The sequence below is a fragment of the Mirounga angustirostris genome, unplaced genomic scaffold, assembly GCF_029215605.1.
Source record: "Mirounga angustirostris isolate CCGP_5_RB_7025 unplaced genomic scaffold, mMirAng1.0.hap1 SCAF_14, whole genome shotgun sequence".
Classification (NCBI taxonomy): domain Eukaryota; kingdom Metazoa; phylum Chordata; class Mammalia; order Carnivora; family Phocidae; genus Mirounga; species Mirounga angustirostris.
In genome coordinates this window covers 17487977-17512183 of record NW_026991722.1, presented here as the reverse complement: position 1 = coordinate 17512183, position 24207 = coordinate 17487977, and the positions used below count along the sequence as shown (strand labels likewise).

Sequence of the window (24207 nt, the reverse complement as noted above, 5' to 3'; positions counted from 1 at the left end):
ATCATTTTTTATGTTCAACGATGAATAATTTGTTATCACTATTTTTTTTTTTAAAGATTTTTATTTATTTATTTGATAGAATGAGATAGCATGAGAGGAGGGAGGTTCAGAGCGAGAAGCAGACTCCCTGCCGAGCAGGGAGCCCGATGCGGGACTCGATCCAGGGACTCCAGGATCGTGACCTGAGCCGAAGGCAGTCGCTTAACCAACTGAGCCACCCAGGCACCCCTGTTATCACTATTCTTAATGGCAAGGTGACTTAGGATAAAAAATCTAGGATGAAGGCAAAGTCACATAACAAAAGCCAGTAGGTCAGGAACACATCCCAACTTTTTAAAGGCAAAATAAAGTATTTTTAAAGCACCAGAAACCTTTTAGAAAAGTCATCTATAATCTCAATCTGTGCAACTATTAAGAGATAGAGCATCAAAACTGCAAGTATGGAGGGGAAATGTTTTTCTCAGAAGTAGAGTTTTATTTATATAAGACTTCTACTCATCAGGTAATAATAATTATTATTCTCTTACCTGTGCAGAGTACCCATTGAAGAAGGAGTACCAGAAATGAACCAAAGTAAATGCAAAGTTTTTATAAAAGAAGTATCGTAGGAACTTGCACATCCTTATGTAAGACCACCGGCCATGTACCAGCAACAGTCTCTGCAAGTATCTGAACTGGGCAAAGGAGTAGTCACTTGACATGACAGCTTGCATGCCTTCTTGTCCACTTATTCCAACACCAATGTGGGCAGCTGTCGGACAGAGGGAGAAGATATGTGAATCGTAAGCTAATTTTAAGGCGAAATATTTAAGTGATAAAAATGTTTCCACAGCAAAACAAAGAAACACATTCATGGAACAATGTATGTGAAAACTCTCTCTCACCAGCCCCACCCCAGCTTCTGAACTCAATGTCAGAGATACAAGTTGCTCAAAAGAGCACATGCTGGGGCCTCCAAAAGGTATTTGTGGAAGGATCTCAGGTGGGTGGTGAATTCCATTTGGATTATCTGCCCGGCTGATAGGCCATCCTTCCCGCCCACGGGGTTAATCCAAGGAGTCTATGCAGACTGTGCGTTCCTGCCTCCCTGGCCACAGCTGAGTCAGCTGCTATTGGCAGATACTACAAATTGGCCCTCCCAACTTTCATTCCACCCTTGTTCTACTGGAAAGGTGGGAAAGCACATAAAAACCTTACATTGCTCAGACTCCCTTGCACTAGGTTCTGTTGGTGAATTGGGTTTCATTGTTAGGAGCCACTTGAAGTTTCCGGAAGTAGAAGCGAACTGGGGCCCAGCACCCCTTCCCTTTTTGGCATTTCTTCAGCAGAGTTCGTATGCTCTCCCCAGCTGCCTGGATGCTGATAGACAAAAGCTCAACTGAAAAGCCCTTCACAGGAGTCTCAAAGCTAGAAGCTCCTCTGGTGAGTGACTAAGATGTTAGAGACTCAGGCTAGCACCTACTTTCTTCAGCCCATCCAGAGCTTTCATGAGCACCTAGTCCCCTGTATTAATCACTTCCTGCTTAAAGTACCCAACGGGGTCTGTATCTTGTACTAACTGACTGAAAACCCAAGCTGGGGCAATCAGTGTCTCTTTCACATTTTGGAATTAAGATTCGGGCATGTTTGTGTTTGGAATTTTAACCTATACATTCTTGAGTTGTGGGACAGATATATTTTTTTTCTCAGGGGTTCTGAGGGGCAGAGAAGTCAAGTCATCTAGGAAGAGGGAGAAACCAGAAGCTGGGGTCCTGGTGCAGCTCCAGGTCCTGGTTCTAGCATCTTCCTGAGGCGTGGCTTCTTGGGAGGCACAAAACATCTTTTTTTTTTTTTTTTTTTTTTTTAATTTGGGAGAGCAGGAGTGGAGGGGAGAGGCAGAGGGAGAAGCAGATTCCCCGCTGAGCAGGGAGCCCAACATGGGACTTGATCCCAGAACCCTGGGATCACAACCTGAGCTAAAGGCAGACACTTAACCAACTGATCCCCCCAGGTGTCCCCATCTTTATATCTTTTAAAATAAATTATCTTTTTGTCTTAAGCTTGCTTTAGCTCTCTAATATTTGCAATCAGAAGTATTTTAACTAAGATAATATTAAACTTTCAGCATTTAACCATGGCCCACCATGACCTTAAGAGGCAGAATTTTTTTGCCGGTGAAGGTTCCAGAATGGATAAAAATGAAAATCACAATTTTATCCGTCCTTCCAATAGTCATTTAGTCACAGTTTCAACTTCTAGAATTACAAATTTTATCTAGGTCTTAAGAGGCATGGAAGTAAAGACGTTCTGACATCAGTTAGAGAACATGTGCTGGAGAACACAACGTATTATTACTTAGACCCGGAGAATGACTGCCAACTCAGCAGGGTTTCCAACTAAAAGAAGCTTCCAAAATCCTGCCATAGTGGCAGAATACTAGGTCTGGCAAATTCAAAGCGACATAGTGACTTGGCCAAACCTATGTTTTCAGCAACACTTTGCAATTCTAAAAAATAGAATAAATTGCATGCCTCAGTCAATATTTACGATTTCTTTCAAAACACATAAATAATTCTTATGACTAGTCATGGTTGCCAAACTGCTCTTTCCTACCAAACCGTGGCCTTCTTTCCTGAACAAGCAACAAAGGGAAATGTGGAGATTCTCGTGGAGCCAAGAAGGAAGAACCCCTGCCACAAGCCCTGATGTCCAGCCCAACGTTTCTGCCGAGCACCCCAAGGACAGTATGTGAAATGAACACAGCTACAGCTCACAGGGGATTCGAAGCAACGGAAGAGATGTCCTTTATAAGGCCACACTTTTTTCCCCCCATAATCTAAATAGAGACACCTGGATTTTCCTGAAGCTTCAAAAATGTGGTTTCAGGTGGCTCACTGGTAGGCTCCTTCAGGGTTGCTTAACAAACCCATCATGTCCTCGTGCTTTTCTGCCTGTCTCCCCTCTCATGCTGCTTGTTCGTTCTGAGGGTGTTAGGCCAACGAAAAACACCCACCAGCCAGCAGACACCTTCAGGCCCGAGAGAGGGAGAGAGGGCAGGCAGCCCGTGAGAGCCCTTGGGTCCTTGCTAGGGTTGCAACTCCCTCCACTTCTCCTGGCCTCCATCACTCAACGTGGAACATGCTAACAAATGGCCAGATTTTTGGACACTGAAATTTCACTGTACTTCTTTATAAACAAACATAATTTCTGCATATTGTTTTTTATGCAAATGAAAGTGATGCCAGTTTTTCTAAAGTACAAAAAGGTACTATCAATACTTGGATAAAGCTGCTGACTTCCACGGAGACCTGAGTTTCTTTGATTTTCATCCCAAATGGATGCTCCCTATTATATATAAAAGTATCTGCCATATAACAGAACTTAATAAAATTCTTAGGACATACAAGGTTACTTATGTTGAATTTTTGTGATCCCTTTTATTATCTATTATTGGTAAGCTCAGAGGAACAAAAAAATTTCCAAGTCTAAGTCACATAGTCAAATGGCACATCTGCAAGGTAACCTCCCTCTCGCCAACATCTGGAAGTCTGCACTGTAGCTTTATAAAAATGTTTGAGTTACTCGCCTTTTTGGCACAGCCATTTATGTTGAGGGTACACAGTGGCAAATGAACTAGAACTGGCTGTAGGGGAAAGAAATTGGTATCATTTGGAGCAAGAAATGCCAGTCCTGTGGTAGGGCGAACACATGCAGAACACACTGGAGAGGAATTAAACTGGCAGTGGTCACAGACATACACATGATAAAGAAGCAAGAAGACATACGTAATATAGCTGACTCCTGCTGAGGAAGATAAAGTTGGAATATTCTTAGTATAGATCAAGGAGGAGGAGGAAGAGACTCTAAGAAAAGAAAAAGACACGAATTACAAACTAGGCTGCATTAAGTCTAGTTATACATTATGCAGTTAAGGTACCCAGCATAACAGGACATGTGTGGTCATGTAACAAATGGTTTATCTTAATAATATCACAAAACTGGAGGTGACATCAAAGATAATATTCTTGTTTTCAGATGAGAAAGCTTTATGAAAGCCTAAGCAATGACATTTGGAAAGACTACCCCACAAAACATCCCTTCTCTGGCAATTCTGGTGGCATTGGCTATGGGTGAGACTCACTTTTGATCATGTTTACATCATTGGCCCCATCTCCGATCGCCAGCGTGATGGCCTTCTTGTACCTCTTCACCAGGTCCACCACCATTGCCTTCTGCTTGGGGGTGACCCGGCAGCAGATGACTGCACTGCACTCACAGGCCAGGTCTACAAAGTTCTTCTGTCGCTGCTCTTTCCGAGCTTCCAGACACCTCTTACTCTGCGTCCGCATGCGTCGTTCTTCTTCTGTCCTTGGGAACTTCAGCTTCAGAATCTTACTTCTCTTAGTCTTTTTCTCCAGAAGAATTTCATTCTGTGAAATCAGAGGATTACAGCCATTTTAGTTTTTATATCAAGAGTACCATTCCCCAGACCTTAGCCAGGTGAGGGATGGTTCTTGGGTTATATCATGGATGATAGTGTTCCGATTATAAAACCTATTTACTATAAAAATGTACAAAGAAGGGCGCCTGGGTGGCTCAGTCGTTAAACGTCTGCCTTCGGCTCAGGTCATGATCCCAGGGTCCTGGGATCGAGCCCCGCATCAGGCTCCCTGCTCAGCAGGAAGCCTGCTTCTCCCTCTCCCACTCCCCCTGCTTGTGTTTCCTCTCTCGCTGTGTGTCTCTGTCCAATAAATAAATAAAATCTTAAAAAAAAAAAAAGTACAAAGAAGAAAATTAAAATTGTCTATTGATTGTTAAACCAGGGATATTACCAGTCTGATATAATTCCTTTCATAGATCACATTAAGTCTCAAACTTGGGAAATTGTCCATTCATTTGTAGGCTAAAAGATTTTTAGGTTGACAGTTAATATGGGAAACCATCTAAAATCATTCCACAATGAACTGCTTTAGTTTAAGCCAAAGGCACACAGTAATGATACGCACCAACCAAGAACCAGTGATTATTAAGGCACGGTTTTCACCAGGTGGAAAAAAAGTTTCATGCACCGGGGGTACAAATTTTGCATAGACTCCACCTCTATTCCTCTGGTTTTCCATCCTTGTGTGAAGAAGAGCACTGGGGGAAAAGAAATTTAAGTGTTTAAGAGTAAAAGACTATAAACAGGCCCTTGACTGTGAGGTATTTTTGATATATAATCTTTTTTAATTGTAGTTAAAAAACACATAAAATTTATCATCTTAACTAAGTGTACAGTTCAGTAGTATTAAGTATATTCACACTGCTTTGTAACCAATCTCCGGAACATTTTCATCTTTCAAAACTGAAACTCTATGCCAATTAAATAACTCCCCGTTTCCCCCTTCCCCTGGTCCCTGGTCACTACTACTTTATTTTTTGTATCTATGAATTTGACCACTCTAGATAACTCCTGTAGGTGGAATCACAGAGTATTAGTTTTTTTGTGATTGGCCTATTTCACTGTCCTCAAGGTTCATTCCTATTGTAGTTCATGTCAGAATTTCCTTCCTCTTCAATAATATTTCCATTGTATGGCTATACTACATTTTGTTTATTCATTCATCCCTCCATCAGTGGACATTTGGATTGCTTCCACTTCTTGGCTACTGTAAATAGTGCTGCTATGGACATGGGTGTGAAAATCTCTGAGTTCTGGCTTTCAATTTTTTGGGATATATATCTACAAGTGGGATTGCTAGATCATATGGTAATTCTATTTTTAATTTTTTTGAGGAACCACCATACTGTTTTCCATAGTAGCTGCACCATTTTATTTCCTACCAACAGTGCACAAGGGTTCCAGTTTTCACATGCTTGCCCACACTTGTTACTTTGTTTTTTGATTTGTTTTGTTTTTAGGTTTTGTTGTCGTCGTTGTTGTTTTGATAGGAGCCATCCTGAAAGGGTATGAGGTGATATCTTATTCTGGCTTTAATTTACATCTCCCTAATGTTTAGTGATGTTGAGCATCATTTCATATGTTTGTTGGCCATTGGTATATCCTCTTTGGAGAAAAGTCTATTCAAGTCCTTTGCCCATTTTTAAATCAGATGACATAATCTCATTAAGTCTTAATTCCTCCCCCATGGGGCACCATTATTTGCCAAAGACAGCTAAAAGAAGATATAGTTGAAAATGTGCTCACGAGCAACAGAAGGAAGGCAATCTTTATCTGAATTTTGATACCTGGAGGGAACCCCTGGTGTATTACAAACAGTGGCTACTATTTGGCAAAAAGAAGCTTACTCCCACAAAAAGTTATGTTCGCTTTTGAGAATTTCTCAGCGCTTTATATAAGCCAATAATTGAGAAGACCGCATATAATGCATTCATGTGATAGAAAAATGAGTTATGGGATTTTGGAGTGGAAGGGTCCATAAAGATCTCATCCAAACTCTTCATGTTACAAAGGAGGAAATCTAGTCCAAGGGAGATGAGGTGATTGACCTGGACCAAACTGATAGGCAAATGGCAATGAAAACTCAGGTCTCCTTATTCTCAGTCCAGAGCTTTCCTTGTGACACACACTGCCACTGTTCTCCACCTTAGCACTACCGCTGTCTTGGGGCCAGGCACTTCTTTGTTGTGTGTGGCTGTCCGTTGTGTTGTAGGATGTCTAGCATCTCTAGATGCTAGAAGCCACCAGTACCCCGCCTCCCCTATTACGACAACTAAAGCTGTCTGCAGACGTTGCCAAATGTTCCCTGGAAGGCAAAATCACCCCCAGTTGAGAGCCAGTGCACTAGAGGATTAGGTATCTATTACTTTTTTTTCTACATTAATTGCTCATTTTCAAGTTGAAATTAAGGAGTGATCAAGACAAATCACTGGAAGAGAAAAAATACGAAGTTATCCATTCAAACCATGCTATAGGAATCATCCATCTACAAAGACAGATGAATTCAGCCCTCTGGAAAGGTAAACCTAGCTAAGAGCATGATCATAAAATTTGCTACGTGCATAAATTTTACCTTCTAATTTAGCTCAGGGCCCAATTTTCAACAGTTTAGAGAGAGACCAGAACTCTATTAGGGCCCCCATCTATAAGAAGTAAGACCATCTGGCAATTAGCCAAATCACTTGAAACCAAGAAACTACTTAAGTAAACATATTAGTATTTATTTGTCTATCGCTATTTTTTAAAAGCTAAAAGCACAGAGAGACACGGTTTATGCAGTCAAACAGAACTGATTTAGATGTTAGAGCTACTGATTTTGTCTAATTTAGCCGAATGCCTAATATACTGGAACAATTTGCAAAAGTTCTGTCACCATCATTAGAAGACTATCAACAACCATCAACTCCCTCATCATCTTATCACTTCTCGGCCTTCTGGCTAAGCTCAAGCGTAACCCCCTCATCATCTTGCCAGACTAAGCAAGTGTGTATGTTCACAGCTTCTGCCCTTTTGACAGCCTGGGGGAGGTGTCGTAAGGAGAAGACTTGAGGAATAAATAAAACTGTCAAGATAGCACAGCCCAAGAGCTTGTGCAAAACACTCCCAGCTTTTTAATAGGACAAGGCTCTTCCTTACACATTTCCAGGTCTGCTGTGACTCGGGGCTCTCGAGTATTTCAGGAGAAGCTATGCTTTGAAATATCCTGCCCCACCCAGACAAGTCTAGAGGTGCATCCCACCCAAATGTCTCCTTCCAAGCAAAACTGTGGGGTTCTTTCCTTCTATATTTCTTCCAAAATTATAATTCTTAGAAAAGGCAGCTCACGGAGAGAATTCAGATTAATTGGCTAGTGACGTCTTGATCTCACTTTTTTTTTTTTGTCAGCAGGCAAGCACTGAGAACTCCCCAAGGAATAGAAATGGCCCCTGAAAGAGTAAATAAAGGCCCCAAGCTCCTGTAACACTAAAATCTGCTCAAAATAAGGTCAAACCATGATAACTTGGAACTACGTGGGGTCTCTTGCTTCATTTAAATGTGCGGAAAACTGTTTGAGGGGACAGTCTAAGCTCCCATTTCTCTGCATCTGCCATGTCTACTGGCTCTACTTTCGCCTTTACTTACTTTATATCTTCCCCATAGCAGACAGTGGTGTCTTCAGTCAGAAGTTCACAGGCAAATCCTATATTTTCAGCAGTTTCTACAACAGAAAAAAAATTAAGTGTTCCTACTGATGAATGACTGACTTTAGCTAGTAATGAGCATTTTTTTCCAAGTCATGAAATAGGCAGGTTCAAGCCAATATGCTCTTTTTTCTGTAGCAACGTATAGAAATCAAATAAGGGGGGAGGGGAAGCCCATTTTCTGTGATAAAATAAGTGAAGTCAAAGCCTGGTTTGAGATGTTTTCAATTACAGAAAGTTCTATATTATCAGATACATGAACTGGTCATTTAATAAATCAGTGTTCACTGAAATACTAAGCACAGTTGGTTCCTGTGGTTTAATCTTTTTGTTATAGGGAAAAAAAAAGATAACTATTTCCATAAACCCTCACATGGGGGGCCCTTACTGGAGATTTTTTTCCCCCTTTTTCCATTACCACCCATTGTTATTTGTTTAAGGTCAGGACTTCCCTTAGCTTATCAGAGCATGTAACCCATTAACCATGTCAGGGTAAGAGAAATTATCTGATTTTCCGCAGGAGGCTTGTGGAGTAAGGTAGCAATGCCAAACAACTTGAGGAGCTCTAAATTTAAAAATTAAGATCATCCCTTGGGTATAAAATTTTAATTACAGTTTTCAAGCAATAAAATGGGCCAGAAAACAGAAGTTGTTGATCAGCATTCTGTATTGTTCCATTCTGCGCCCAACAAATGGCAAAGTGCTGGGAAGGACAGAAGGGACAAAAGGAATGGTCCTTTCATGAGAGGAGCCCACATCTGGCTGGGGAGATAAGACTGATCACAGTCAGCATGGTATGACCAGAAGCTCAATGATGAGACATAAACTCTGCTACTGAGGGGGTTTCCGGAAGGATGCTGTCTGCGAGAAGTGGGATAATGGAGAAGGTTTTCTTAAAGAAAGCATCTCTGTCTCAAAGAAATGGACAGTATTTGTGCAGGATGGAAAGCCTGAGAAAGTCATCTTGGGCAAGGGAAATAGGAGCTATGAATATTTAATGAATTAACAGATAGCGCTTCCCTGAAAATTGAATTACCCTTTTTGTCTCCAGTGAGCACCCAGATCTTAATGTCAGCCTTTGCGAGTTTTGAAATGGTTTCTGGGACTCCATCCTGGAGCTTGTCTTCAATTGCTGTTGCTCCCAATAGCTGGAATGTACATTAAAAAAAAAAAAAAAGGAATTAGCAAGTAAGCTCAAAATGTTCTGTAATTGCAGTTTGCCAACCTGTAAACAGAAGAAGGGCTAATTATACAGCCCAGTTGGTGTTCCACTGGGGCCGCTGGCCAGCAATGACAGGGAAGGCTGCTGCGTCTGACACTCACCAAAAACCAAAACATTCAAAAACTTTTTTCTTAAAGTAGTTTACCAAGATAAAAATGTAAGTACAAAATTAAGGACATTAAAAACATACTTTCATTGTATCCCTACTGCTTCACATACGGACACAAGCCACTTCCTTTCACTAAAGGTCGATACCAGCTATTTGTTGAATATATCCTTCTAATCTAAACTCTACAAGCAGTAAGTACTAAATTTTGAGAAATTTCACTTATAAACGGTATATTTTTCTTGTTTCAAGGTTTTGCAAAATAAAAATTTCAGTGATTCTCAAAATGTAATATGTGGTTATCATGTAAAAATCATAATGCATTTTAATGAGTGATATAAAAATAATAGAATCAGACCAGAATCTCAATGTTTTCTGTCTTTTGGTTTCTCATAATGGCAATTTCTATTTTGCTTGCTGAACAAAAGAAACTCAAAGACCTAGTTCCATTGTACCAATTTGAAACGCTAAAGTTAGAATTATCTTTCAAGCATGAGATTAAAAATAAAACTTAATAAAACTTCCAATTCTGTTTAGAATATCAAATTATGAAGGTTAAAACTCACAATTAAGTCTTTTTCAATCTCTTCATACACTTTATCCAGAGCTTCATCCCGGTTGGTGGAGACTAAACTGGCAGCCATAAACTTTTTATTCCATTCTTCATATTCTTTTTCTTCAATTTCCTTGTAGCAAAGGCACAGAGTTCTAAGAGTCTCACTTGCAAAGATCTATGTAAAAGATAATCCATCCAACAAACAATAGTTAATTTTATGTAATTCAAGATCGAGTTTGAAATCTTTCTTTGAAGTAATACAGTAAGAATTTAAAAAGAGGTCATGAAAGATAATGAATTCTGAATAAATACATTCTGTAGACGAGATTAAACAAATACTTTGTTTTTCTAAGTATTCAAGTATTCTCCGATCCTATATGTAGTTCCCAAATTAGTTAAAGAGAAAAGTATACATTTCTTCTAAATCACGTCACTGGAGTGAAGAAAACTTTTTCTCATAATGACTCAGAAAATAACAGACAAGGGAGCTGCCTTGGGGTGTAATGATGTCGTAAACACAGACCTGACAATTTTATAACTTGTTCCTACAAACTGTTACGAGTCCAATCAGCTATGAACTCTCAACCAAGCATTATTTCCTCAAGCCAATTCTGAAATACCTGAGCCACTGTTAAAGCTGATATAAAACATTTAAATGAAAAGGAGTGTCTGGAAAATTTCATCATGGTGAACACATTTAAGCTATTTTAAATAGCTAAAGTATGAGCCAGTAAAAAGGTTTTATTACTTCACAACTGCATCTTGTCTAGCCAAGACGGTGGAACGAGTTCACCCAACTGAGTGTCCGCTTTCAAAGATTCTTTGGAAGGTTCTGCATCTGTTTGATTAAACTGCCATTGTTCATATCCTCATGAGAAATTACCCACTGTAACTGCTTTGACAACATATCTAAAAATGTGATCCCAAGAGTAAACAACATATACATACAGGCTTCTTCCTGAAGGACCTTTGGCTGGCCCCCAAACTCAACCAGACCATTAAAGTAAAGGGAAGAAACTACCCTCTACTAAGCACTTACTAAATGCTGGGAATTGTGCAAGATGCTTTCCCTTGTAACAACCTTCCTTGGTAGGAATTATCCTCTTTTTCTTCCTCTTTCACATGGGCAATTAATGCTTCAGTGAGACATCAACCGTTTCCCCCAAGGACACGAAACAAAAAGGCAGGACTGGGATACCAGGACCGATGATGTGCTCCCTACTTCATTGCCATCATTAATAGAACCAAAACAATATGCGGATTGGTAGGCAATTCCAAGAGAGAAATTTCCAGAAGCATTCTGAATAACTGCAACTATCACTAGACAAAGTTCACACTCCCCTCAGATAACAAATCTGAAGTAATGAAGACCAAACTGATTTACTGACAAATGCCTCAGAACTCAATTATCCACCTCATTGCTTTGTCATGCCCCATCATACATGAATGCTTTCTTTCCTTCATTGTACACTAGAAGGTTGGTGGAATTCTTGGAGGTTACACAGGTATTAAGACTACAGCTCGCTATGGTTATGTAGCTTGCTCAAGGTCACTAGAAGAGAGACCAGTCATTACCCTGGGCTAGTCCTGCAGATGTTGCCGACCTGGGATGCTGGAAAGGACATCATGGTCATGTCCTAGGAAGGCAGCAGCAGGGGCAGAACCAGAACCAGCCTGCCGTATTCCTACGTTCATGCCCTTTCCACACAACTATACCGAGAAAAGGGAGAGGCCAACAGTTAACACACAACTCTCACTTGAGCTTACAAGATAGTATCAGAAAGGAAGTTTGCAATCTGTGGCATAAAGGGTAAGAGTGGGACTTACATCCAGGGCATCCTGTGTCTCTTGTTTTGTAGGATTCATCTGATGTAACCGTTCATAAATCACAGTGTCAGCACCTTTACAATAAAGCCTGATATTGCCTTCTGGGGTTCTCACTAGTAGCAAGAGAAGGAAAAGCAAATAACAAAGGTAGGTGTGATTTTGTAATAGAAATCCACATTTATAAAGTTAATTTGAAGTGTTAGTCTCCTAATAATTCACAATTTAAAATCATGAATGTACCTAGAAAAACTTCACTCTCAACAAACTCAGTAAGCCACTATGTACACACAATGTAATAGTGAAATAAATATGAGAAGATTCGTTTAGTCAGCTCAGTTTTTCATATTCTTATTTTTGCAGCAAATACTGACTGATTGCCAACTGTGTGCCATGCCGTGTTCTAGGTTCTTCCATGATGCCTTCTTTGTCAATGCCATAGGAATCTCTCTTACCTATAAACCTGTAACACTTACTGCCTTTAATACTCAGACCATAACATGACTCCCTGTGACCATTTTTCTTAGATTTTTGGATCTGTGCAGTAATAATAGCATATGTCCTCATCGCTAACTGGATTTTGAATTCTTCAAGGTAAATGCCAGGCATGATAATCAGCCTAGATCAGTGCAAGGCACACAGAAAGCACTCAGTAAAATGTGCCACACCAGTGTTCAGTAGACAGTTGAATCTACATATTTTTACTGGTTAAAAATTCAATCTCACAGTGGAGAAATCTCATAGACACTTGCTGAGTGATCAAAGCGAACATCACTAATAATCATGCGCCTGCAGACGTGATATGCTGGGAAGGACAGAGCGTCAATCCGCGTACTCCCCCTGCCAACAATGCATAACCTGAATTCAACCATGAGGGAATATCACACAAATCCAAATCGAGAGACTTTTGACAAAATAATGGGCCTGTGCTTTTCAAAAATGTCAATGTATGAAAGAAAAAAAATTGAGAAACTTCTAAATTAAAGGAGACTAGAGTTAACAATACCCTAATGCCCTATGCAATCTTGGATCTTATCTTAAACCAGGAAGGAAGGAAGGAAAGAAGGGAAAAGAAAGAAAACTTCCGGTAAAATCTGAAAACATCCTGTAGATTAGATAAAAATATTGTTTCATGTTAAACTTCCTGATTCTGGCCATCTTATTTATATATAAGTGAATGTTCTTATTCATAAGATGTACCTACTTCAGTATTTAGGGAAAAGCAGCTTATTAGCTCCACAATTGACTCTCAAATGGTTCAGGAAACAAGAACCTGTATGTGATGAAAATGATGAAGGCTATGGGGCCCATGCTAATAGTTGGTGGATGTGGACGAGAATACAAGAGTTTTTTAAACCATTCTTGCAGTCTTTCTGTAAGTCTGAAATTGTTTTACATTATGAACTTAAAACTTTCGACACTGGGAAGCAGTCACCCCCTCCACCTGGTGGCCTGCTGTCCCGTGCCTGGACTGGGGGTACACTTCTGCTTCATAGGCACAGCCTTGCTTTTCTCTGAACCCCTCGCTTGCCGCCTCTCCCTTCCCTGATGCCAAGTGAAGGGCAGAAGTGCTCGGAGGGCCTCACAAAATAACAACGTGTGTGCGGCTCAACCACCCACCGTGTCCCCACCCTCGATTCAGCACCCGGCAGCTCATATCGTGGAAGAATGCCAGCACGGGCAAGACTCAGATACACTGCCGTTGTCCCTGTGCGCGATGGACACCAGGCAGAATGAAGGGAAAAACCATGTTTCGATAAGCCCGTGGCAATCTCCCAGGAGCTAAGTGGTTCATTTATTGCCTGTTTTATTCTGGGGTCATTAAATAAATTATCATTAAATGTGCAAAAGGCAGCATCTAAATGAGAGTTCCACAGACACAGACTCTCGAAGGAGACCTACCAATGATAGACATTCGCTTCCGGTCACTGTTGAAGTCCAAAATGGCAAGAACATCGTAGGTCCTCTCAGTTCCCAACTCACTGATGGTGATCGTGTTCTGGGTCCTCGCGAGGAAGGCAAAGCCAAAGTTCCTGGCAGCGTTCACTAGAGCACCTTCGTCAGGAGAGGCCGCCTGGTAGTTGAGCTGGCCTAACAGAGAAAACCAGAAAAGCTATAAAGCCAGATGCAGAGCTTACCACCCAGAGCTCACTGCTGAGGTTCATGTGGGGGTAAGGATGCAAAGCCCAAAACATCGCCAAGAAAACGTATCGTTGATTCTTAAGGAGTATGCCAACATTAACACTCTTCAAACTTTAAGGTTTTTATTTCTAATTAGAAACAGTAACATAAACTAGAAGTAAAAAAAAAAAAACAACTGGCCAGGAATAAGGGAAAAAATTCCCATAATCCCACCATCCGGAGGAAAAGCAACATTATTGACACTGTGTTACAATTCTTTCCAGTCCTTTTGAAAATGCCTATTTCGGTAACAGTTTCTCATACTGAATATACATTTACATCCTGGTTACTTGAACCTTATATTTTGAGCATGTTAACACAGCTTTAAAGATTCTTCCTAAACATTATTTTAATGAACGTAAACATGTCACCATTTTCCAATTACAGGCACTTAGCTTATTTCCACATTTTTCTGCTCTTAAAAATAACATCGTAATAACCATTTTGTGTGTGTACAGAGGTTTTGCTGACTATTTTCTAAGGATAGCTTCCTAGTAGTGAAAATACTGAGCTAAGGGCGCCTGGGTGGCTCAGTCTTTAAGCATCTGCCTTCGGCTCAGGTCATGATCCCGGGGTCCTGGGATCGAGCCCCGCATCGGGCTCCCTGTTCAGCAGGAAGCCTGCTTCTCCCTCTCCCACTCCCCCTGCCTGTGTTCCCTCTCTCGCTGTCTCTCTCTGTCAAATAAATAAATAAAATCTTAAAAAAAAAAAAAAATCTTTAGCTCTAGGAGCTAAAGAATACTGATAATTTTTAAGTCTGTTGGCAAATGTGACTCATCTATTTTCTAAAAGGGTTGTACCCTTTATCTTCCCTCTGTCCCATACCAAAAAAACCCCTCAAAATTCATCAAGCTGTTCCATCACCTGATGCTTCATTAATGGAAAGTCGCCTTCTGTTCATAAGCACACTTCGACAACTGGAATAAATCTCACCATGTTGAGCCAAAGAAGGCAGACATGCAAGTCTATGCCCTGTGATTGCATTTATACAGACCACAAGACCAACAAAGCTAACCCAGGCTATTCCAAGTTACGACCAGTCCCCTTGGAGGGGCGCTGACTGGAAGGGAACACAAAGGGACTTCTATGGGACTCATAATGTTCTGTTTTTTAAAGTCTGGGTGTTCATGACAAGGGAGGATTCAGTTTGTGAAAAAAACTCACTGAGCCATATGCTTGTCTCCATACACATGTCGTACCTTCAGTAAAAAGTTGAAAAAGATTTTCCATTTTTTTTTTTTTAAGATTTTATTTCTTTATTTGAGAGAGAAAGAGATCACCAGCAGGGGGGAATGGCAGAGGGAGAGGGAGAAGCAGACTCCCTGCTGAGCAGGGAGCCGATGCGGGACTCGATCCCAGGACCCTGGGATCATGACCTGAGCTGAAGGCAGACGCTTAACCGACAGAGCCACCCAGGCGCACATCCATTTTTCTACTTCAGTTATTCTGCTTCAAAGCAGAAAGAAAAGTACTTCTATGGGCAGGTGAATTTTCACGGAAAAAGGCATTTCATTTCTCACCATGGTTTGAGCAGGATGCAGACCATGGATGGATGGGCAGCTTTTTACACCATCAGTCTACCTGGAAGGAGAGGATGCTCTGGGGTGAATAAGCTACAGGGAGAGTTCCACCTCCACACACCTGCTCAGACGGCTCACTCTAAGTCTGATCAATCAATTCTCAATTAGTGACTGAAGATGACACTTCGGGTTGTTTTCTGTTCATCCAGGAAGTCATATACCAGAAGTTACGAATGTACACGCTGAATCCATCCATTCTAGAAACTCTCTCTCTCTCTCTCTCCAGAGGCCAAAATATGTGAGCAGAGCTGAACAACCAGCAGTGGAGACACAACCCCTTGGGCGAGTGTAGCTGACATAGCACCATGTTAATGGCAAGCTTATTTCCAACAGAAAAAAAGCAATGGAATGATAAAAGGTGGTAAAGTTCCCATGACTAAGACAATCATATCTGGAACAAACACTGATATTGTTATCATTACCAAACCACCCCCCACCCCCACCCCCTTCCATTTGGTTCTCGTAATGGAGTCACAGAAGTGCCAGACGAATAGAGACAGGAAGGAACTCAGGGAGCTGGTCCAAACTCCAACTTGATGTTTTGCAGGAAGAAACCGGGACAAAAAAGTAATCCTGGAAACCATTTCCAAAGAGAACTCTTTATTTACCGTACACTTAGAGGCAACCAGAGACACATTCTTTTCTTTCAGAAACTAATTTGTGGACCGTGAAACCGGTGCGGGTAAAAGAGATGCTCGAATGGCAAATCGCACCCGTGGCGAGCCTGCGGCCATGGCTTCCTCTGGTGGCTCCCAGCCCCCCATCTCCGGGTCACCAGCCCTGAAACAAGTGACCTCTCCGATGACCCCCTCAACAATCTCACCCCCTGCAAATCACTTGTGGAATGTCTCCCCCATTTGTGACTTCCTCGTCCTTCCCACAGACCCCACCCTAATCCAGGCCCTCGGCCTCCTGCAGCCTCTGTGTCCCCCTGCTCCAGCCTCCTAAATCGCAGCCTCTAACCACAGCACATTCTGACTTCAAGACCTGCAGGCGAAGAAAGGGCCTCCAAGCCTTCTACACTCCGCTCTCACACAGCCTCTGCGGGAGGCAGGAATCAAAGGTGGCCCCAAGGTTCCTGCCCCCCCCATGTATACACACACCTCCTCCCAGTTATTCAAATGCTAATCTAGGTACTGCTGGGAAGGGATTTTGCAGGTGTAATTAAGGTCCAAATCAGGCGCCCTCAAGATAGGGAGATTATCTGAGTGTTCCCAACCTACTTAGGTCAGTCCTTAAAAGGGGCAGGGCTTTTCCTGGGGAGAGAGATTCGAAGCATGTAAGGGGTTCCATGGAAAGGAGATTCTTGTTTGCTGGCTTTGAAGACGTTAGGGGTCATGTGGGGCCATCCCCCCCACCCCCATTCCCCTGCAGGAGCAGGGAATGAAGACCGCCGTCCTTTGACTACAGAGAACAGAGTCCTGCACTCCCACATGAGCCTGGAGGAGGACTCGGAGCTCCAGATGAGCACGTGGCCTGACCTCGATTTTAGGGAGATCTTGAGCAGAGAACCCTGTCATGCCATGCCCAGACTTCTGACCTACAGAACTAGGGGCTAATGAGTGGGTGTTTCCAGCTACGGAGTTGCGGTCACTCATTACGGAGCAATAGAAAATGAGAGCCAACTCTCCACGCTCTGTCCCCAGGTGCGCACAGGGACTCCACACTCAGGTCACACAAATTGCCTGCTGAGCTAGTCTGATGGATACGGCAATGGGCACGAAAGGATTGCCTCCCCTCTCCTGTTGATGTCGCATGTAATAAAACATACTTCATATATCAAACCCAAACCAATTTCTTTTAACCTCCTGTGCCTAGAAACCCAGCTGTTCTTCATTCGCAGGGGCTATATAGCAATTGCCCATCACACACTGTGTGAAAGAAGTTTCCTTGGGATGTACAACTCTTTGCCTCAGTGGACAGTGGGACAAAGAGCTGCACGACTTTAGGCTGGAAGGGACCTTGAACTCCAACCTTCTGCCTGCAACACTGAGGACACTGGTGCTCGGACAGAACACCCACGTCTGTACCATGTGCTGTGGCAGGAACCCAAACGGGGCCAGCCCATCTCTAGCAAAATAGGGCCCTTCCCATAATATCCCAGGGAGGAGAAAAGAAAGTACAGGCCATAAGATTGAAGTATGTTTGCCTAAGTCGGCTGTTTCGTTCTCAAAATACCACCACATGCTATTAAAACAAGGGGTGGGGGGAGAATAATTTTACTAATGAGTCAAGACCTAAGAGAACCAAGTTGCTTAGAAATAGCATAGTGGGGCGCCTGGGTGGCTCAGTTGGTTAAGCAACTGCCTTCGGCTCAGGTCATGATCCTGGAGTCCCAGGATGGAGTCCCGCATTGGGCTCCCAGCTCAGCAGGGCGTCTGCTTCTCTCTCTAACCCTCCCCTCTCTCATACTCTCCCTCTCTCTCTCTCAAATAAATGAAATCTTAAAAAAAAAAAAGAAATATGGGCGCCTGGGTGGCTCAGATGGTTAAGCGTCTGCCTTCAGCTCAGGTCATGATCCCAGGGTTCTGGGATCGAGTCCCGCATCGGGCTCCCTGCTAGGCAGGGAGCCTGCTTCTCCCTCTGCCTCTGCCTCTCATGAATAAATAAATGAAACATTTAAAAAATATATATCATAGTGGATTCTTACTGTGTGAGTAAAATATGCTCAGCTAGAAACAGACTTGGACCTCTGTGTTGGTTATTCATGACCTGGTGTGTCTCTGTCTTGCCCCACTTTGCCTGTTAATAGCCTTCCATGTACCTGTCCCAATTTGAATTCTGTCATTGTCTTTCTTTACTGCACCATTATAGCCATCCTTGGAATGAGTTTCTTTGAAATCTGCTGAAAGATAGCACATAGAGCTTGCCCACATTCAGTTTTTCTGCATATTCCTCCCCCGGAAAGTTCATACTTGCCACGCGTGATGTCGCAAGGTCAGAAAACAGAAAGGCTCCTTCCTACGCTGAACTAATTCGAGTGGAGGCTGGGCAGGCAGACCGTGCTTCATTGCAGAAATGCCAAAAGGGTTCCTTTTGCTCTTTCTATAACGCACAGGTGGATTTCTATAACTTACTGTAATGGCCATATGTGAAGAAATGGCTGGCTTTCACAGACACGGGACCAAGTTGCTACAACAAAGTTGGCACCACTGCATTTAAGAATTCTGCAAAGGGCTCCTGGGTATTTATCCCAAAGATACAAATGTAGGGATCCGAAGGGGTACATGCACCCCAGTGTTTATAGCAGCAACATCCACAATAGCCAAACTATGGAAAGAGCCTAGATGTCCATCAACGGATGAATGGATAAAGAAGATGTGGTGTACACACACACACACACACACACACACACACACACACACTGGAATATTATGCAGCCATAAAAAAAAAAAAAAAAACCACCCCGAAATCTTGCCATTTGCAATGACGTGGATAGAACTAGAGGGTATTATGCTGAGCGAAATAAGTCAATCAGAGAAAGACATGTATCATATGATCTCACTGATAAGAGGAATTCTTAATCTCAGGAAACAAACTGAGGGTTGCTGGAGTGGTGGGGGGTGGGAGGGGTGGGGTGGCTGGGTGATAGACATTGGGGAGGGTATGTGCTATGGTGAGTGCTGTGAATTGTGTAAGACTGATGAATCACAGACATGTACCTCTGAAAGAAATAATACATTATATGTTAAAAAAAAAAGAAGATAGCAGGAAGGGAAAAATGAAGGTGGGGAAATCAGAGGGGTAGACGAACCATGAGAAACTATGGACTCTGAGAAACAAACTGAGGGTCTTAGAGGGGAGGGAGTTGGGGGGATGGGTTAGCCTGGTGATGGGTATTAAGGAGGGCATGTATTGAATGGAGCACTGGGTGTTATATGCAAACAATGAATCATGGAACACTACATCAAAAATGATGTAATGTATGGTGACTAACATAATAAAATAAAATTAAAAAAAAAAAAAGAATTCTGCAAAGGGGAGGTGCCTGGGTGGCTCAGTTGGTTAAGCATCTGCCTTCGGCTCAGGTCATGATCCCAGGGTCCTGGGATCGAGCCCCGCATGGGGCTCCCTGCTCAGTGGGAAGTCTGCTTCTCCCTCTGCTCCTCCCCCCGCTCGTGTGCTCTCTCTCTCTGCTCACTCTCAAATAAATAAAATCTTAAAAAAAAAAGAAAGAAAGAAAAAAGAATTCTACAAAGGAACCTACAAGTCAGCTTTGCTGGCTCCCATGCAAATATACGTTAATTATGCTCCTTCCAAAGAAAAAGGCACCTTAAGTGAGCCCAGGCTCTGGTGGGTATTATTTCAAACCCCAAACACATCTGAATCTAGAAAATAAATTCTGAAATTATTTTGTAGTAAAGATTGTTCAAGTTCAAAGTCCCCTTCTGATCCAGATAAGGCTTGACTCTTCACTCTCAATAAATGTCAAGTAATAACAGGGTGGGAAGATTGTGATTCTTCTAGTAGCATGCTAGAGTCAATCATTTCTCTTAACGATAAGATTTCACTTGCAAAGTGATAAACACATTTGGGGCCGTAACTGGGGGGGAGTTGGACATCTTCAGAGACTGAGAGCTGGTTTCGTGCTTTGCCACCTCATATACCATCAGGGTAGGGCTCACAAATGTTCACTGCTTGAGTAAGAGACAGACTTGTCAGGCCTACTACTTTACACGCACTTGAGTTCCCAGCGGGAGCTACCTGTAAACGAAAACACTGCTCCCTGGCGTCCGAGATGCCAGAGAAACACTCACCATCAATGCGATCCACCATGACCGTGTGGCAAACCGCCAGCAGGAAGAAAAACTGTCGAACTTCGGACTCCTTCCCTGACTGGATTTGCTCAATGAGATAGTGGTCATAAAACGCAAGCTTCCCATCAGCAAACATATTCCAGCTAAAATCGACTTGCTGAAAGAAGTGGAGAGAGCAAACAAACAACGTGATTTTGAAAACGTCCACGTGGGCTTCACAAAGGACAGGAGCTTGTCTCTGAAGCCAAGTCTTTATGGAAAAGTCACCTTGGGATCTTAACACACTCTTAAGTGTCAAGTGGGCTCACACCGGTCTTAAAACAAAAAGACATCCTGTGGTGGGTTGAATGGTGTCCCCCAAAAAGATATGTGGAAGTCCTAACCCCTGGCAGCTGTGAGGATGACCTTATTTGGAAAGAAGGTCTTTGCAGATGTAATCGAGTTAAGACGAGGTCCTACTGGATGAGGCTGGGCACTAATCCAATGACTGGTGTCTTTATAGGAGGAGGGAAATCTGGACGCAGACACACAGATACCCAGAGAGTGAGCCATGGGACTATGGAAGCAGACATGTAAGTGCTGGGTCTGTGAGCCAAGGAATGGCAAGGACTGCAGGCCACCACCAGAAGCTAGGGGGAGGCAAGGAAGGGTTCTTCCCTAGAACCTCAGAGGGATTGTGGCCCTGCTGGAAGCTTGATTTCAGACATCTGGCCTCCAGAGCTGTGAGAGAATGTATTTATGTTGTTTTAAGCCACCCATTTGGGGTACCTTGTTACAGCCATCGTCGTGGGCAACCAATACACACCCCCAAACCCTTCCTTAAATGAAAGGACTCACCTCTATCTTGCTATGACTGTTTTGAGAAGCATCCCGATGGTCTCCTGAGAAACAAACAGGACAAAAGAAACTGAGTCTCCATCGGTGTGCAGAGGTCCCTCCCCACCTTGCTTCGGTTCTGTGGGTCTCAGCTTGTTTCTGGACAGCCCTCAAGTTTAGAACGATTTTCACATTTTTCAAGAGTTGTGAAAACAAAATAATACCTAACAAAGAAGAAAATCTGATGCAAACAATATATGGCCTGCAAAGGCTCAAATGCTTTCTACCTGGCTCTTTACAGAAGTTTGCTAACCTCCAGTCTAGAGGTTCAAACACTGGTGCCTCTGGCCTTCTACACTGCATCCTCCTCTGGGGCCAGACTCCTGTCCCTTGAAGTGCTTTACTTACCCCCCAGCTCTAAAGGGACTGCCCCCATGCACATGAGGACCACTTCCTTAACCCCCCAGTATCCTACCACCTTCCTCACAGTCCCCCATGTCAGAGATGCTCCTTATGCGAAAACACATTCACGGTATAGTAGTTTTCTACAAGGAAAAAGCACACAGCGTTCTTAAGGCTCTTTTAAAAAATTGTGTGAAGTGGGTACCTGGTTAGCTCAGTCAGATAAGCATCTGACTCTTCTTTTTTTTTTTTTTTTTAGATTTATTTATTTGAGAGAAAGAGAGAGCGAGCACACAGTGGGGTGGCAGAGGGAGAGGGAGGGAGGGAGGGAGGGAGGGAGGGAGGGAGAGTCCTCAAGCGAACTCCCTGCTGAGCACAGAGCCCAACACGGGGCTTGATCCCTCCTGAGATCATGACCTGAACTGAAACCAAGAGTCACCCGCTTAACCGACTGAGCCACCCAGGAGCCCCATGTCCAACTCTTGATTTTGGCTGGAGTCGTGATCTTGGGGTGGTGGGACTGAGCTCCACATCGAGCTCTGTGCTCACAATGGAGTCTACTTATGCCTCTCCCTCTGCTCCTTCCCCTGCTTGTGCGCTCTCTCGAATAAATAAATAAAATCTCTCTAAAAAGAAATTAAAAATTGTATGAAGTCTTTATTTAAAAGTTAGAGCATTCTGATTGAATACAGTATTAGCCTTAACATTTTTTATAAATATACAGCATATTTCAGAACATTAGAATGGAAATCAACTTTTTCAAAATAATTATGGGGAAATACATATAAAATTCACCCCTTTAACCGTTTTTTTTTTTTAAAGATTTTATTTATTTATTTGAGAGAGAGAGAGAGCACATGAGAGGGGGGAGGGTCAGAGGGAGAAGCAGACTCCCTGCCGAGCAGGGAGCCCGATGCGGGACTCAATGCGGGACTCGATACGGGACTCGATCCAGGGACTCCAGGATCATGACCTGAGCCGAAAGCAGTCACTTAACCAACTGAGCCACCCAGGCGTCCTAACCGTTTTTTAAAAACATTTTATTTATTTATTTGACAGAGAGAGAGAGAGAGAGGACAAGCGGGGGGGAGCGGCAGGCAGAGAGAGAAGCAGGCTCCCCGCCGAGCAGGGAGCCCGATGCGGGGCTCGATCCCAGGGTCCCGGGATCATGACCTGACCCAACTGAGCCACGCAGGCGCCTCCCACCTTAACTATTTTTAAGGTGTACAGTTCGGTGACATTAACTACAGTCCAGCTGCTATGCAGCATCACCCCCACCCGCTCCAGAGCTCGTTCATCTGGTAAAGCTGAAACTCAGTACTGATTAAACAAAGTGCCCATCCTCCCCTCCTCCCAGCCCCTGGCAACCACCCCTTCCACTCCCTGTCTGTGTACATTTGACTGCTCTAGGGCCTCATATACATGGATTCATACTGTAAGCGTCCTTCCGTGACGGCTTTATTTCCCTGAGCCCAGTGTCCTCCAGGCTCATCCACGGGATGGCGTGTGTCAGAACGGCTTCCTTTGCAGGACTAATCCTCCGGCGTATGTGGAGACCACATTTTATGCGCTCATCCACTGATGGTCACTTGGGTTGCTTCCACACTTTAGCTATTGTGAATAACGCTGATATGACCATATTTGTGCACATCTCTCTCCCAGTCCCTGCTTTTGGTTCTTTTGGGTTCACACCAAGAAGTGGCACTGTTGGATCACACGGTAACGTCCGGTTTCATCTTTTGAGGGACGTGTGCCTGTTTCTGACCGCTGGCCTCTCCCCCGCATGTGTTCCCGATGCCACCAGCGAAGCCCCCTCCGAACTCAGCCCAGAATGGCCACCAGGGCTGGGCTCGGGGATGGCACCAGCGGTTCTGGGAAGGCGGGCCCTGGTCACAGAGGCCTGGGGACCGAGAACTGGCTTCCACTCACCATATATTTGCCCACTGATGCAGCACTTCTTAAAGGTCATGATATTTTGTGTGAGCGTCCCTGTCTTATCCGAGAACACATAATGGATCTGGCCGAGCTGCTCGTTCAGCGTGGTGGTTCTCGCCTTCGCGGGCGTGTCCTTCTCAGGATAGTACATCTGCAGGTCCCAGTTGATGAAGTAACTCTGTCCAAGACGGATCACTTCCACACTAGGAGGACAAGACGAAAGATTACTCTGGGTGGCGCTCTCAGATCCGAGAGGCAGGGAGCGGGCTTTATCTTCACCTGCGTGCCCAGGAACGAGCTGCTCATCCGCAGAAAGACAAGCCATGTGGGGTCTATGTGCCCAGCCTCTGGGTTCTCCTGACCAGACACATCTTTCTCCAGCCTTGTTCAGTGTGATTTCTCACTCACTCCTGAGTATGTCTGACCCTCAGCCCATGGCCCTGTGGGACCGGTGACATGGTGACGATGTGGCAATCCCTACTCTCCTTTCTCTCATTCCCGTGGCACCCGGGGACAACTGGAAAGGCTGCGCTCACCTTTGCCCCTAATTGGAGGTGAGGGTCCACCAGGTTACAGACCCTATGTGCTCACAAGTAGGCCCTAGCGCTTTTGGTAAGTAACTCCTACACTGTGAAAAAGCGTAGTTTTTCCCCCTAAATTCTTATGAAGTTAAAGAATGTCCCAAATAAGATATTCTAAAAGAATCATCGTAATTTTAAAACTCTAAG

The 24207-nt window shown here is 43.4% G+C and overlaps 1 protein-coding gene and 1 long non-coding RNA gene across 7 annotated transcripts in view; one reads left to right on the top strand and one right to left on the bottom strand.

Annotated features, from left to right (window-relative positions):
• Positions 1–3385, top strand: part of LOC129046180 (uncharacterized) — a 48144-nt gene extending 44759 nt beyond the window's left edge. For all 5 annotated transcript variants that reach the window (XR_010407510.1, XR_010407509.1, XR_008507008.2 and 2 more), the window contains one exon: positions 536–3385. This is a non-coding gene — a long non-coding RNA (uncharacterized LOC129046180). The remainder of the gene's footprint in view (positions 1–535) is intronic.
• Positions 1–24207, bottom strand: part of ATP8B1 (ATPase phospholipid transporting 8B1) — a 134627-nt gene that overhangs the window by 19180 nt on the left and 91240 nt on the right. For both annotated transcript variants that reach the window (XM_045886640.3, XM_045886639.3), the window contains exons 13-23: positions 23474–23682; positions 21164–21207; positions 20327–20483; positions 13711–13899; positions 11812–11924; positions 9995–10159; positions 9137–9248; positions 8042–8117; positions 4986–5118; positions 4121–4409; positions 528–751 (exon numbers count right to left, since the gene is read on the bottom strand). In XM_045886640.3, the coding sequence (XP_045742596.1) occupies positions 528–751; positions 4121–4409; positions 4986–5118; positions 8042–8117; positions 9137–9248; positions 9995–10159; positions 11812–11924; positions 13711–13899; positions 20327–20483; positions 21164–21207; positions 23474–23682 (1711 nt within the window). The remainder of the gene's footprint in view (positions 1–527; positions 752–4120; positions 4410–4985; positions 5119–8041; positions 8118–9136; positions 9249–9994; positions 10160–11811; positions 11925–13710; positions 13900–20326; positions 20484–21163; positions 21208–23473; positions 23683–24207) is intronic.